Source organism: Styela clava, chromosome 4 (genome assembly GCF_964204865.1).
Source record: "Styela clava chromosome 4, kaStyClav1.hap1.2, whole genome shotgun sequence".
In the NCBI taxonomy this organism is placed as follows: domain Eukaryota; kingdom Metazoa; phylum Chordata; class Ascidiacea; order Stolidobranchia; family Styelidae; genus Styela; species Styela clava.
Genome location: NC_135253.1, coordinates 12,707,107 through 12,723,649, shown reverse-complemented (window position 1 = coordinate 12,723,649; position 16,543 = coordinate 12,707,107). Strand labels below are relative to the sequence as shown.

The 16,543-nt window shown below is 34.7% G+C and overlaps 3 protein-coding genes across 3 annotated transcripts; all 3 read left to right on the top strand.

The window, feature by feature from the left end:
• The first annotated feature begins 1,066 nt into the window (after positions 1-1,066).
• On the top strand, positions 1,067-3,764 carry LOC120326439 (aspartoacylase-like). Its single transcript, XM_039392730.2, has one exon. It carries the CDS (start codon positions 2,270-2,272, stop codon positions 3,212-3,214), a length of 945 nt encoding a protein of 314 aa, XP_039248664.2. The 5' UTR covers positions 1,067-2,269; the 3' UTR covers positions 3,215-3,764.
• Positions 3,765-3,862: 98 nt separating this feature from the next.
• On the top strand, positions 3,863-12,563 carry LOC120326438 (poly(A)-specific ribonuclease PARN-like). Its single transcript, XM_039392729.2, has 10 exons — positions 3,863-4,111; positions 4,689-4,794; positions 5,332-5,507; positions 5,670-5,850; positions 7,447-7,638; positions 8,526-8,715; positions 9,249-9,411; positions 9,985-10,094; positions 11,116-11,325; positions 11,768-12,563. Exons 1-10 carry the CDS (start codon positions 3,913-3,915, stop codon positions 12,332-12,334), a joined length of 2,094 nt encoding a protein of 697 aa, XP_039248663.2. The 5' UTR covers positions 3,863-3,912; the 3' UTR covers positions 12,335-12,563.
• A 626-nt stretch (positions 12,564-13,189) lies between these two features.
• Positions 13,190-15,963, top strand: LOC120326696 (beta-hexosaminidase-like). Its single transcript, XM_039393030.2, has one exon. It carries the CDS (start codon positions 13,383-13,385, stop codon positions 15,867-15,869), a length of 2,487 nt encoding a protein of 828 aa, XP_039248964.2. The 5' UTR covers positions 13,190-13,382; the 3' UTR covers positions 15,870-15,963.
• The last annotated feature ends 580 nt before the right edge of the window (positions 15,964-16,543 follow it).

Below are 16,543 nucleotides of genomic sequence, written 5' to 3'. Positions count from 1 at the left end.
GTGTTGAATTCGTAGTCATTTTCCGGGTTGTTTAGGTTTGGCATAACTATATACACACACCAATTGTGTCAAATTTAAATGCGGTTTTTACGATAATGTAAGATATAGAGTGTCCCGATTGAAATATGTCCGTGATTTCCATTTTATTTTTTCATACGACGCTTACTCGCATGCTTTGCTCCGAACAAGGCCCTGTGGAAGCAGTTACATATATCGATATGTAAGGAGCTACTGCTATTTGTAAGAGCTAGAATCGTCCCGGTTCGAAAATGCTTATCTAATTTATTGCACTCCATGCAATGCGATACCAACATCAATAAAATTAGAGCCTACTTCACCTATGCAATAATATATATGCTTAATTTGCATATGTTTTTGCGAAAACTATAATGATGTCAGTTCTCATAAATTTTAATATGTTAGATATACGCTGACGTTTCATATTTTACTGACATTAGAGGCATAGTGGTATTTTCACATTCCGTAAACTGAGACGAAAAAGGCTAAATTGTAATAGTCCCAACTAATTCAAACTTTATCCCGATATCAAGTCTTGTTCTTTTCTACCTAGATCCAGTAATCGGATGAAACGTCACACTCCTGGCATAAACGTAGACATTTTATTTTCACCTATCTTTACTTTTTCTTCAGTGTTATTTTATGACAATTAAAAAATGCTGCAAACAATCTGATAAAAAACAGTATCAGATAAAAAAAAAATGGACATGCTTTTGAAAAAGAATTAGTGCATTGAGCAATTTCAACGAATATTGATATTTCCTCTTGTTTTTTATCCTGCGAACATTATGCCCACCACTGAGCCTTCCTATCGCCTCGTATGGGTAGGCCTATATTGCGCCCGCAACTAAGCGTTGGTGATGAATCGTCTGTCGATCTTTTAGGAAAAACGATACCCGAAAAAATCTCCTTTCGCGCATTTATCGGATTAATCGAATTTAATTTTTCAGTACTTAAAATGGAGAAGTCGCCAATAGCCTATTACTATTAAATACAGTTTCAAATTTTATCTTACTGTGTTTCTCTGAAATATTTCTTTCGAAAAATAACACTAGGGCTTTATTTGAGGGGATGCTTTTTATTTTAATTTATTAAAAACAAAATTACGAAGTAGAAAATTACGAGGTTTTCTAATATACAAAATTTGAAAATTGATTGCCATTTACCTACAAATAACACGTTTTAATTCAGAATAAATGCTGAACATAGATTATTAATCATTCAAAACGTGTATGATAGATTTCTTGCTATGGACTAGGACTCAGCGTTTCTCCAAACTGTGTTACGCAGCGTCTTCCGAGTGTTCCGTGGAAAATGAATCAAAAATACATCTGAAGTGGTCGACATGACGATCTCGGGATCGCGTGAAGTTGTCGCCATACTGACGACCGTTTAATATCGAGTCACCGTCGGACTAACTTCTTGAGGGTAGTGGTATTTTCGTTAACCGTCGGCCTAGCTTTTTGACAAGTTCATTATTGAGTTTACAGCAATCTTTTTGGTTTTGCAATAGGCAAACATCGCTAAACTCGATCCAGCAGATAAATAAACTGCATCTTGCTAAATTGCAGCAAATATCTCTATCTCCATTGTTACGTAACATTAGAGGCAAACATTACGTAATGGAAAGGTAAAATGAATTCATTGATTCATATACACAGCATTTAAATAAGAAACAATAAAACATTTATAATAAATGCAATATGTAAAAATTCAATCATATATAGTAGGTATGTTAATTAAGTTTTCGGCATTCTATTGGTAAGTGATTGAATATTTTAAATCAAATAGTTGCTTTCAGCTTGTAATCAACTTTTAATTATTGCAACTAAACTGAATGTCTTCGGAAGGCATGATTCCAAATAAGACATTTGATTTACAACTATTTTTCGGAAACACAACTGAAAACTGAGAAATACCAACACGCAAAACACAAAACGAGGCAATGTTTACAACCATTCTTTAATATCTGTTTGAGCCAAAGAAGTGTCTGAGTGGCCGCATAAATTCCAATTGTTACTTCAATGTTGCCGTATTGCTGATTGGTCATTGTTACGGCAATAAACAAGGAATTCGATGTTCAGGGAAACATCCATTCATTTACGGGCAAGATTAAGAAATAAATCTATGGGGTCAAAGTTCGGGGGAACAGTGACCAAATGAGAATTTGCTTTTTATCGGCGTTGCAAATACGCAAGGTAATCACAAAAAGTTTCTCAATTATCTTGGCAAACTTTTAAATTCAAAGATTATGGCTTCCATGAAACAAATTTGCATATTTGGAGGAATGCATGGCAATGAGATGTCCGGTGTTCATTTGGTGAGAAAATGGGAGAAAAATCCAGAATCAGTTACCAGATCAACCTTCCAAACAAAAATGTTAATTGCTAATCCAATTGCTGTGAAATTGGTTAGACGGTATAAGGATGTGGATTTAAACAGGCAAATGTCTCCTGAAAATTTTAAAGTTGAAATAAATGAAAACACACCCTATGAAGTTAGAAGAGCAAAAGAACTGAAAGGAATGTTGAGTGAAGGTGGAGAAATTGGCGAATGTGAATTTATACTTGATTTACACAATACAACAGCAAATAATAAAGTTAGTCTCCTTCACATGGAATCGAATGACTTTAATATGCATTTAATGCATTATGTATCAACACATTTACCAGAGGGAATGTGTTATATTATGTCCCTTGCTGGCAATGTGAGTTATGATTCTGGTAGAGGATTAGGAAAATATGGGGGAGTTGGTATAGAAGTTGGTCCCCAGCCACAAGGTGTGTTGCGAGCTGACATAATGTCTTTGCAAGAGTCATCAGTTCACTTTGCTCTTGACTTCATTGAAAACTATAACAATGGTGAGGAATTTCCAGAAGTCAATTTTTCAGCATACGAAGCTGTTACAAAAATACCGTACCCACAAGATGTGGAAGGTCATCTTACTGCAATGATTCATCCAAGTCTTCAAGATCAAGATTGGAAATTGTTGACGTTGAACGATCCTGTATTTTTGTCTTTTGATGGCAATGTTCTTTATCTCAAAGACGTAATAGAGGATTCGAGTAGCGGTCCATTTTACCCAGCGTTTATTAATGAGGCAGCATATTATGAAAAAGGCATTGCATTTTATTTGACCACTCAGTATAATGTATGTGCTAAAAAGCTATCGAAAAAATCATTTGAATTTCAGTGAATATTTTTTGATTGCCAGTTATCTATTCAAGATTAATATGTATGTATTCAAGAGCAGGGAATTATTTTTTTATTATAAAATTGCAGTTTCTATGAATTAAAATGCATTATGCTATCTGTTTGTCTGAATATGTTAATATCTGTTTCGTTTTTGTCCAGTTATTTTGCATAAAATATTGCCAAAACCATTGCATCTTTAGCATGGTGTGTTTAATTACCTATTAACAATTGAGTATATTTGAGTAAGTTAGGAAAATTGGAACAATTCTTTCTGCACATTAATATTGAATTCCTATCTTTCCTTATTAACGAAATGGTACAATAAACCAAAGTATTTGCTATTTAAGTATGACCTTACAAATATTACATTTTAGCAATCATCGATCATATGTGCCAAAGTGTTTTAATTTACTTTTAATCAATATTTTTCTCCCTAATAACCCTTCATAAAATAAACTGACAATTTAAAATTATGTCCTACCTTTTTATTAACTAGTTCAAATTTTGCAATAATTCGGTACTTCAATTGTGCAATATGATTCGAATTATATATTATTATCAGCATGTATCATCAATCATATATATTCATATGATTATCATATAAACATATATGATTCAAATTATTGATAATAAAACGAGGTGTTCATTGTTACAATCTCAATGTTTTCCAGTATTTAGAAATTAATTCGATCAATAAAAATGGATATTACCAGGCATAATTTCAAGGAAACGTATGAAATTGTTGAAAAAGCAGTTTCAGAAGCAAATTTTGTTGCCGTGGATGGTGAATTTTCTGGAGTTACTAATTCAACGTTCAATTTGACTAATTATGATTCACCTGAAGAAAGATATCACAAGTTAAAGCATAATGTCGCTGATTTTTTACTTATGCAGTTTGGTAAGTGTACTGTAGCTATCTATTATTTCCCACTTTTGAATACATATTTCGGCGCTCCCGAAGTATTGTACCAAGATGACGCACAACCTGAAAACCCCTAACCTGGTACACATACTATGTTCAGGTTGTGTGTCATTTTGGTATGAATACTTCTGGAACACCCATATTTCTGTATTTATGATTTCTGTATATCCACGCAAAGTTACTTTTTCTCAATGTCATCTGATTTCATAATGTATCTGTAACAAATAATGGGTTAACTATTTCCATACCAGACATGAGGTCGTAACCGACCGTGGTTAGGGGTTGTATGAATATTGAGCCATCTTATCACCTAATATAAAAATCCTGCTCTCATCTAGCCGAAATTTTGTTTTTGTAAAATTTAGTTATGGATTAAGCTAATAATATAAAATGCTAATTTCATGAAAAGTTTGTCTCCATATTTAGAAAAATTTGCCAAAATTTCAGAGTATTTCTTTTAATTTTTTCTGCACTTGTACTTTGAATATTGCTTAAATGCACTTGAATTTTGATAATCTCTATTTAGTTTCTTGGTCCTTTTTCTCTTTCTCAGGTTTGGTAACCTTCAAGTGGAACCCTGAAAAAGAGGAATATATCGCAGAAGCATTCAATTTTTATATTTTTCCTTTTCGATCTTCTGGATCAGGAATTCCTGACAGGTTGATATTTTCAATTAGATTTCATTTTTGCATTTATTTGGTACTAGGATATTGTGTATTGACCTGCTGTCCTGCTGATCCTTTCTTTACTTACTTTCCACTTCCTATATATGGTTATTACCAGAAGGATGATTAAATGAGATAGCACTGAAGTGATGAATAAGTATAACATGTTCTCCTTCCATGGAATAGCAAGTAAATTTGTAAGCTTTCATTAGATCATATTCTAACTTCTTCAGATGAAATATATAGGTAGATAACGATTATACGAATTCATCTTGATTCTAAAATTTTTATGATCTTTGTCTTTACAATTATATCCTGTTTTATTTGAAGTTGAGACTATGATCTAACGAAAGCTTATTAACAATATACTGCTATTTCGTCTTTGACAAGTACATATTTAAATATGTATCTGAATACGTATTTGAAAATCTTTTTAATGACACTAACGAATGAAATTTTATTTATTTATTTCAGGTTTGCTTTAAGATTTTCATATAAATCGTAAAATTCTTTGTGAATTATTTTTAACAGAATATTTTCGTGCCAAGGATCAAGTATAGATTTTCTTACTGCGCAAAATTTTAATTTCAATAAAGTTTTTCACAGTGGAATTTCATATCTAAGATCAGCAGAAGAAGCATCAATGCGTGCAGCGTTAAATGAAAAACACATTATGAGATTACAGAATTATAAATCACCAAGAAAAAGTAGGAAGTTCTTTTGTATGGACTCTTGTTTCTTTTTGCAAAGTGATGGACATAAAACTTCAGCCTAACTGGGTTTTACTGAACTATTGAATGCTCCTGTATATATAATTTATAGACAATGAACAATGTAAGGTCATTCTATTTTGTTCATTTTTTATGAAGGTTTGGAAAACAATGGAAACTCGACATCGACAGACACAAGTCCCGCGGGAAGTCCAACTGTTATATCTGATCCCAAAACACAAGCATTTGTTGATGGAATAAAAGCTAAAATTGAAACATTCTTGAAAACATCAAATGAAGGCGGTTCATTAGAATTAGAACCTTGTAACAGTTATTTAAGGTACCATAATATATATACCTTAATCTTATTCTTTATGAAAAGTGCTTTATTTGATGATATAACTTTCAAAATATTCCTGATGCAAATGCTGATTGATTCAAAATTAACTTGACATGGAACTACGAGTAGAGCTGAACAAAATCCAATAATTCACTGTTTTGAATATATCGACGCATGAAATCCAAATTGGGCTAAGTCCATTTTTCTAGTTTTGAGAAAAACGCAAAAAACGTTTTTTTTTTTTTCTTTTTTTTATTTCTCTAATACCTTACATCGAGGATGTCTAGTTTTTATGGTCCACCAAAGTTACAATGAAGGCCATATTTAGATGGAATAAAAAAAATTGTGCTCCGCCCCAATTTTTTTGGGGGGGGTTTTTTTTGGACTTAACCCTTTTTGGCTCTCAATTTTCTGGACCAGAAACAATTTTATTGGACTTAGGGCCCCTTTATTATGTTATTATAGAGGCTGGTATGGACTTAGCGCTTTGTATTATATTTTTTGAGAGGAGCTATGTCCAAAAAACGGACTTAGCCCCAACTTACAATGCAGTTATCCAGAGCTAAGTCCACTATAGTAGACACATCTCTGTTTAGTTCTCAAATGCCCTAAAAAAAGCAGGGTTATGTCCATAGCTGTCTTGAGATCTAGAGCACCTAGAGATAAGGCAAATAGACCAAAATGTAGAGCTAAGTCCAGGAAAATCAGCAATTGAAAAATGTCATTTTTTGGAAAAGTGGACTTAGCACTGTTTGGTTTTGAGGTGTCGATATATTTGTATAGTCTTATGTTCCAAGGTGGAATATCGAAATTATTTGAAATTGGGGTCGTCTTCTGTAGTAGTCTAGTTGATGTATATTTAATGAATTGAATTTGCAGAAAAGTTGAAATTTTTAGTCATACTGTGATAATTGATTGAATAGTTCATACCAAGTTGATTCTAATATTTGTTTAGGACATTCATGACTACCAAGTTTGTTATAAATTGACATAGTATACCCAATTTATTTCACTCTAGATAAGGTGTCTGAATTGTTACATTGGACTGTTTAGGACTATTTAGATTTAGAAGTACAAATGTGCCATGCTAACCAAGTCTACTCACCTATGTAAAAAATTATATTATGTAGCACTGATACCCGGCAAATCTTAAGGCTATTATTTGCTGCGCAAACTTCAAACAAATTTTCATATGTATGTCTGTGTTTATTTCTATATACTACAACAGAACTGTAAACTACATTGCTTTAAAACAGTGGTTCTGTAACTTTTTGGGCTGCGCACCCTTTTTAAAACTTGTCGAGTCTAACGCCCTACCTTGAAAATAACCAGTTAACAATAAGCTACAATTAACAGATAGTAAGGCAAAACTATATTTTATTCAGAAAACACGTTGAAAATACGGGATTGGAATGTAAATAATGAAATAAATGAACAGTTTGAAAAACAATAGGGCGGGCAAGATCAAATCTAATTTTCCTTTATAATTAGCTTTACACCCCCTCAAAAAATTTTCTACTGCTCTCCTTGTGGGGCGTGCCCCACTGTTTGAGAACCACTGCTTTGAAAAATCTACAGATAATTGTAAAATTTCAGAAAGATTCTGTATGAAACCATTCCAACAATGTTTCCTGAACCTCTTGCATTAGAAGCTCACGTTAATGAAAAAACAAAACAAAGGTATCTCGTAGTTTTGCGTGTTGGAAGTCCAGAAGCTATGCAACAACGGAAAGATCAAGCAAGAGCAAAGGATGAAGCATTATTACAAGACTCTATTGGTTTCTCCCGGTGAGTAGAGAGGAGAGTCATATATCCCAGGGCTACTCAACTGGCGGACTGCGGTCCGAATGCGGACCTTTCGGGTATTCGATTCGGACCGCGCATAATTCTTTATTTTGGATCATTAGCCCCACTTTTGATATTTCCTTTTATAAAATCACTTTTATAGTTTTGAAAATATATATGAAAAGAACTATAACGCCATAACAAACAATCTTAATTAGCTAATAATCATTAGTCGGTAGAGGAATTGCATGTTTAAGGATGCCGAAATATAATTTCTGGAAAGTCCTGACCCAAATATTTTTGAAGTTTTGTATGCGGACCTTCGGTAAAATAGTTGAGTAGCCCTGATATATCCCATTTTGTTATATTATGCCTGACAAATTCATTTCAAAATCTGTTTACTTCAAGTTTTGTTTATTCACAATTTTTATGAATGATCTATCAATCAAAGGTCTCATTTTATACTAAAAACAAACAAGTTGACTGATGTGTGAAGAGTTTAAATGAAGTTAATGAAATGGCCACCCTAATTTTTAATATAGCTATACCAGTTATGTTCAAGTTTTTATGTGACGTCTGCTGTAAACTAGCATGCACATCCATATACTCCAATCAAGTTATGCAGAAGAAATATGATACACACTAGGTTAAAATAAAAAGTACAGCAACACTCATCATTGACGTAAAAAAACGTTTGGAAAAAGAGAATGAGGTAATATTATTTGTGGCATGCTGTGCTCAGTTGTCCAAATTCTATTTCTTGGTTGTCTACACCTTTCAACATCCTTGAAGATTTCTTAGGGGCTAGCAAAAAATGGTACCTTCCACTACTGAAACAGGATGCGAGACGATCCACTTCGAATAACACTTTAATCAGTTATTACTTGCAGAATTATCCAACTTCTTACTCGAAGCCAGAAATTATTGATCGGACATAATATGTTATTGGATTTGATGTTCACGACTCAGCAATTTGTTCGACCTTTACCGCAAACTTTAGAAGAATTTAAGTCATTATTAAGTTGCACTTTTCCAAAAATTGTTGATACAAAACTCATGGGAAGTATGCTGCCATTTCGGGTAAGTTTTTTCAATTTTTTCTCCTTTTTCTTATGCTTTACAATGAGCTTGTTTTCAATTGCTAGATTATTCTATCTTTACATTCATAATTTTTGCGATGAAATTCAATAGTTAGCCTAATAGCCTACTAGACTAGTTCTCCCTATGTATTGAAATTGAAGGGTGTTTAAAAATGTATCATGGGTAAGCTACTCGCGAGCAAATAGTATTCATCATCAAATTGAACATAATAAAGTTAAGTTTCGTAATTACATAACTTCAATAATATTTTGAAAGGAACCTTATCTGAATATCCCTTTGTTTCACAATTTTGTTTTCATCTTACTTCAGAATAAGTTTACGGGCCCCTTAAGGAGCCTGGTTGTACTACCCCTTTGTACATATTAAGGTTTAAAAAAAATTCATTCCACAGAAGTGTCGAGTGTGTAGTCATTGTCAAATTGTTTCAGAAATTTTTTCGAGTTTATTCACATCTTGATTGTTATAAAGAATACTAAGTAAAAAGCCTAAACCAAAGTTTCTATCTAATTCAGGAATTAATTTTTTCAACTGCACTTGGTGAAATGCACAACAGGTTGGCAAGTCATCCTTTCAGTATTCCTGACATAATTCCTCCCGACAAGTATGATCCTTCTAAATCAGATCATAACATGGACATAAATTTACATGAAGCGGCATATGATGCATATATTACAGGTTAGGTTTACATTATTCTGCCATGTGGATATCTCTCATGCCAAATTTCATCGTGGCGTGGATATATTACAGTGGGTATATGTATTAGGAGGGATATAAGGGTATGGTATAAGTATTTTAATAATTGGGTATTTGTTTATATGACACCCTTTTCACTTTGAGCAAGGCTAAGTGCAAGAAGGCATAGATCTGTGAAGAACTACTGTTTTTAGAAGAAATGGAATTTTTCCAGTTTGGCCTTTCCTATTTAATTTATTACACTATTTACCCCACTACTATGTGTAGTGAATGCTTGATTATGGGATCTGATTATCTGATGTTTAGACAATTTCTCCTATTTACCGATGTCAACTGTAGAACAAAATCGATACAGTTTTCAACTTTTCTGTTTTTCAAATATTTATTATTACAGCGATCTAGGCAAGTTTCAAGTAAAACATGAGGTAATTTCGAAAAGAACCAATAATCCTATCCAAAAATATTATTCACAGAAATGAATTATTTATAAACAGCCGATATAAAAACAAAATAATATTTTTTGTGTCATCCAAATTATACTTTACTTCGTTTCAGGTGTTTCATTTTTGTCGATGCTCAATTTCTTGTCATCATTTAGGAAACAGGGAAAATCTCAAGCTCTTGCTAATCCGTCATCTGATGTTATTTCACCATACATAAATAAGGTGGGTGGGTGGTGATAAAGGTACGGAAATAGGTAGTGGGTTGAATATATTCTAGATTGAGCATATCAAACTGAATAAATAAATGTCCTTTTCATAGTCTTCTCGAGAAGATCTAGAATGCATAAGGTAATACTAGAACTAGATTTGCTAGCTTTTAAACAGCTAGTTTACATCCTCTCTCTCTATACTTACAATGATATCTTGACGACTGTCCCGGCATCCAAATTCCAAAGTCTAAAATTTTAAACCTGTGAGCTGTTTATGCGCCTGACTTTGATTGGTAACAGGACTTTATTCATCTATATCAGGGGTCGGGAACCCATGGCTCGCGAGCCATATATGGCTCTTTTGGTGACGGCATTTGGCTCCCAGAAAAATCTAATATTCTAAGACTAAGCTTACTATTGTTACGAAATTTCAAACACTTTTATAGCCAATTTTGGCAGAAAATTCCCAATACGTTTGAGAACGCGCGCCCAGCACATGTCTATGTTATGTAAGATAATCACCAGACAGGCATTGTGACAAACAAGGGGATTCTGGAACATATATTGTGACATCACAAAGCGGTAGAGTTTTAAAAACACTACAGAGATGCCTAAACGAAAAAGGGTGATGAGTACCGTAGATTTCAACTTGGGCTGCAAGTGAGCAACCGTTCAAGGCCCGCAGCGACTACATGCAGCATCAGAAATCACATTAAATGTATATTGACATTGTATGTGTTGACTTTTGAGTAAAAATTTCAGGCCTGATTAAGTGAAGATATTATATGGCTCGCACGGAAATGCAATTGAAAATATGTATATTTTATGGCTCTCTTGACCAAAAAGGTTCCCGACCCCTGATCTATATGATCATCTCTTATAAATTAAATACATCACGGATTGATAATCTTTCCATTATCAATAGTGGTAAGAAATTCACACAAAATCTTCAAATATTCAGTATTTATAAAAGTTAAATCCTTGGACATAAGATTTCCATACTTAAAAAGGTTTTTTACCATTTTTGTTCCAAGGTTTTTCTGATGAGGAGTCCAGACATCCCATATCTAAACTTAGCAGGTAATGATTTAACGCCATCTCGAGCCCATGTTTTTCATGTACAATTCCCACCAACCTGGCGAGCTAACGATGTTCGAATGTTGTTTGGTCCAATCGGAAGTGCTGTCTATATATCTTGGATCAATGATGTACAATGTTTCGTTGGACTTCATGACAAATCACAGGTTATTAACTAATCTATTGTGCTTGGTAGGTGGGTAATAAAATTTCATAGGAGAGAAGCAGGATAGGATAGTATCTTGGGATTCGTCTGGGGTAATGGGAAAGCTGATAATAACTTGATAAAGGGGAAGTGACCAGTGGTTACGTGAACTACCCTACAACAGAGAGGAGTCCAGCAATCATTTGGCTCGTAATCATCTCCCATGGGCTTCAAACTTGAAATCCCCCTGAAGAGACACCTGAAGTGTGCTGGTAAGGATGTTGTTAATGCTAAGTACAATTATGCAACGGTAAGCCGGATGCTTTCTGGAATATGATTTGCAAAGAAATTCATAAGCTTTTTTTAGTACAATTAAAATACAATAAAATAAAATGTAGTAGATCGTTTTGGTTCTAAATCTATCATGCTTTTTTATTCATAATATAATGCTTTGATTTTTTTAGGCAAAACAGGTGAAGAAACTTCTGATCAAGCCTGGAGGTGTGGATTCAAATCTATATACAGTTCGAACTTATGAAGAATACCAGCGCGATATTGCTGGTCAAATATTCTTGACCCCAACCACATTCAAACATAGCTACAATCCTGCAACATACTCAAGAAATAAGGTGTGGCGTCCCAACAATGGTACAACTGCAGTTTCCACATCTACAAGTGGTACCAGCATTGTACAGCCTACTCCGAGCTCAGGGACTGATACTCCAAAATCACTAATCGCAAATCGCAAAAGATCCGGTGAGGAATCAACTGCAGTAAAACCTCTGTCAGTTCGAAGAATCTCATCAACATCTAATTGTTTCAACTCATTAGACATTGATGAGCCAGATGTAAAGAGAAAGCGCTCTCAAGACTCTGCTACACCTATTGATGTGGATGCATCCACTTCAATTGCAAGGACTGACCTCCCATCACTGCTGGTTTCAGACACTGATCCAAAAGATGAAGAAATGGAAAAGGATTCAGTTAAAGAGCCCTCTGTTAGTTTTGAAGTTCCAAGCAACTGGGGCTGAGTATTTCAGTAGCCAAACAGGTTTGTATATCATCATTCGACGGCCAGCTGCCAAACATGTTTTTGGTGTGCTTTATGCTTCTCTAGTTACGGAAGATTTGATCCATGCCTAACAATTTGAATTAGCTGAACTGCACCATGTTATGATTGTTCGGCAACAATTTGTACCGTTTGGTGCATATAAATAAACATGATTCCAATAAAAGTTCCCCACTTTAGGATACCATCTATATCATGGAGTTCTTATTTTTGTCAGTTCAGTGGCAGGTGTATTTTAACAAGGTAGACGCGTTATGTTATGGGGTGGAATATGTCATTCTTATAGTTAGTGCTTGATGACTTTTATCAAAAAAGATTTAGAGAGGGAAGTCTATAAGATTGCTCAATCCCATGGCGAAGCACTGCATCTAGTCCAGTTAATGTATGGGCTTGATGACGGAGGCAGTCGTAACCGGCTGAGCATTTGATGGGACTGCTGTTCAGTTTGAGGTCTTGTATAGGGGGTGCGAATTGCGATCGACCAGTTTGATTATCATTTGATCGACGTTTTGGTCAAAGCGTTTGTTAAAAGTGATTTCTTGTCGTGATATTCAAGCAACCATCTCGAAATCAGGTATCTTCCGGCGGAATCAACAAATGTCTTGACGTTTTATCTAACATGGTTGGTTGAGTTGTTTTCAACACTAAGAAATTTAGAGCGCGGCTCCCCGATAATAGAATACACACGGATCCCATATGCTACAATTTCGAAAACGTGAGTAAACACGGAAATGGGGCAGCTCATCACAGCTATTAGCTCTTTTTTTGGATTGAAAAACGCCCGCATGACTCTACTCATTTTCAAACTTTGTGCAATTTTTGCGGGAATGCGTCTACGCTAATGGGCGTTTGCAACGAAATCAGGTACAGTGCCGCTGCAGCAGTATTGATCAACAATGCGACAACTCGGGGAATTCCCGTTTTATTCGCAACCTGTGTGCTTGTTGAATCAAAACGATTTTTCCTCGTTGTGCGTTTGTTTTAAGGTTTATTTTTAAGAAATCTGAACGATGCTCGCGGGTCAGGATCTTCTGGATTACATAGGAAAGAATATAAAGGTGATTTACGAAGTTGTAACTAATTTTGGGCCCGTATGCAAGAGCAGGATAACATTAACAAATGGAGGGAACCAAACTATCCCTGAAGGGAAAAATAACTGGACAATTTACCTATATCACATGTGCCAAATCGCTAGCGAAAACATCGAGATAGATACGGATCATGTTATAGGGGGATTGTTTCAGCTGTACCCAACAGATCATTTTGCTGGAATAAAACCAGGTGAAAAACTACAAGTTTCTTTAAGTTCGGATGAACCAACTGTGTCTCGTTCGTCAATTTTCCCAAACTGGTACATTGCATCCGAAGGCTTAGAATCTAAAGTATTGGAATCAACTGCTGATGAAAATTTGTCATTTGTAGAAAGTTTTGACTCTTCAAAAAAGTGGAAGAAGGGAAAATTAGACAAATCAAATCCCTTCACACCAGAAGAAAGGTATGACAAATATTTTGTTAAAGATAGAGGTGATGCGGTTAAACTTGTTATACCCACTCCACTTATTTGTGATCTTGATAATGACAATATGATAAATATATCCCAAGAATGGATGATACATGTTGCTGATAATACTGATATATTCAAAAATGAAGTTAGCTTACTTGCTGAACGGCTACATTCACAAGAATCAAAAATATTTAAAGAATCACATGTCATATGCCTAAAGCAAAGCGATGTTAAAAATGAATATAACAGTAACGAAGCCTATGTGATTGAAATTAAATCTGAGGGTCCAATTATCAACATTACTTCTAAGTTTCCTAGTGGTATGTTTTACGCTGTACAAACATTGTTTTCGTTACTGAGTAAAGCAAATGATGAAGAAAATTATTCTCTGCCGTGTGGGATGATGACTGATGCACCTAGATTCCAGTACAGAGGGATTCACATTGATGTTGCCAGAAATTTTGTAAGAAAAGAAGAAATCCTAAAAGTGATAAAAGTTATGTCAATGTACAAGATGAACAAATTACATTTTCATCTCACTGATGATGAAGGTTGGAGACTTGAGATTAAGGATTTGCCCGAATTGACTGAAATTGGTGCAAAAAGAGACCACGATTTAGCAAAAACGGGGCTAGCTGTTGAACCAACATTAGGGTCTGGTCCTAAGGCAGATGCATGTAGCTTTTATACTGTTGAAGATTATCAGAATATTTTGCAATATGCGAAAGAACATCATGTTGAAGTTATACCTGAAATTGACATGCCTGGACATTCATATGCTGCTGTACTGTCCATGGCAGCCAGATACAACAAGTACAGAGAAGCTGGAAATATGGAAGCGGCAAAGGAATTCATGCTATCAGATCTAAGCGATAATGCATCGTATACATCCGATCAAAAATATACAAATAACACAATCAATCCCTGTTTAGAAGGGAGTAAAAGATTTGTAGAGAAAATTATTTCATCTTTAAAAAAGTTGCATGAACCTATTCAGCCCTTGAAAATTTTCCATGTTGGTGGCGATGAGGTCCCAGTTGGTGCCTGGGACGGATCAAGCATATGCCAAGTATATTACAAAGAAAATAACCTTGATGGAAATGATCCATATATTGATGAAACTGATGAGGATTATGAGTCAGTCAAAATGACATCCGCTCTACAAGAGTATTTTTTAAGCTATGTGGAAGAAATTTGTCGCAAAGAAAATCTTCAGCTTGCTGTGTGGAATGATGGGATTCGAGATCCAACAGTACAACAGAAGTCAGACTGTCCTAAACTTGTACATGCTTGGAGAATCAGCAGAAAAAATGATAAGCATAATCCGAATATACTTGCAAATTCTGGGTATCAAGTTGTTATTTCATCTGCTACTCATACATATTTTGATCACCCATATGAACCAGATCCCGAAGAATGTGGTCTTCATTGGTGTGTGAGAATGCTCGACACCAAAACTGTGTTTGGAATGACCCCTTTAGATATGTATTCCTGTCAGGATAAAAGGTTTAAAAAATTTGACCATGAAAAGCTTCTGAACAAAAGTTCTGTATTGGGAGTGCAGTCTCAAATATGGGGAGAACTTCTTAGAAGTGAGAATATGTTTGAATATATGCAATTTCCAAGGATGTTGGCACTTGCGGAACGGGCATGGCATGAAGCAAAGTGGGAAAATGGTTCGAATGAATCAAAAGAGGAAGATTGGGAAAGCTTTGCCAATACAATTGGATACAAAGAGCTCAGAAGGCTTGATAAACTTAATATACATTACAGAGTTCCACCACCCGGTATTAAAATTCAAAATGACAAGTTATTACTGGCTTCAGTCTATCCAGGGTTAAAGTTCAAATACCGTCTTAATGGTGATGTAAATTGGACCAGTTTAACTTCACCCCAGTCAGTAGACACCTTCAAGAAAGGTGCAACATATGAATTTGTCACAATGTCATCTGATGAAAAAAGATTGAGCAGACTAATTACAAAAATATTTTGATTTGTTCAAATAGGTTCAATTTCCATTTATGCAAATGTGTAGTGTATTTTTTATTTGTTTTCTAGTAATTAAGAATAAAAGATATTAATTTGTATTGTTTATCTCAATCTATACCACACCTCGTTATTTGCATTAGGGAGGCGAGTTGAACTAGCCAAAATTAAATATCTTTTGATTTCATAACTAAAATAATATTCAATTTTTTTACAATTTGAGCTTTCAATCGAACAGATATTTATTTAATTGATGAAAATTGAAAGCATAATGAAACTCAGAATTGAGCTTTCGCGGAAAATGCAATTAGAGATTGAACAATATATGAGTCGATTTCCTTTATAATCTCAATATCTTGGTAGTTCCTAGATGTGAGATATTATATAGTGCAGACTATAGCTGTAACATATCGATATCAGTTAAGGATATGCAAACCATTGGTAACTTCAATTCAAGCTGATGAGAGTGTCAACGAAAACGGGCTAAACGGTTAGAAAATGTCATTTATTGCTAAACTCTGGAAAAAACCATTGAGAGGAAATAAACGAATGAGATATTGCATACCACGAGGTATGGCGACGAATTATACCTGGACTGATGTGGATACGTCAGGAAGTTATCTCCTGTTTGACAGGCTCCCATCTTCTTAACGCTCCCACTGTGATTCACAACTACGTTCT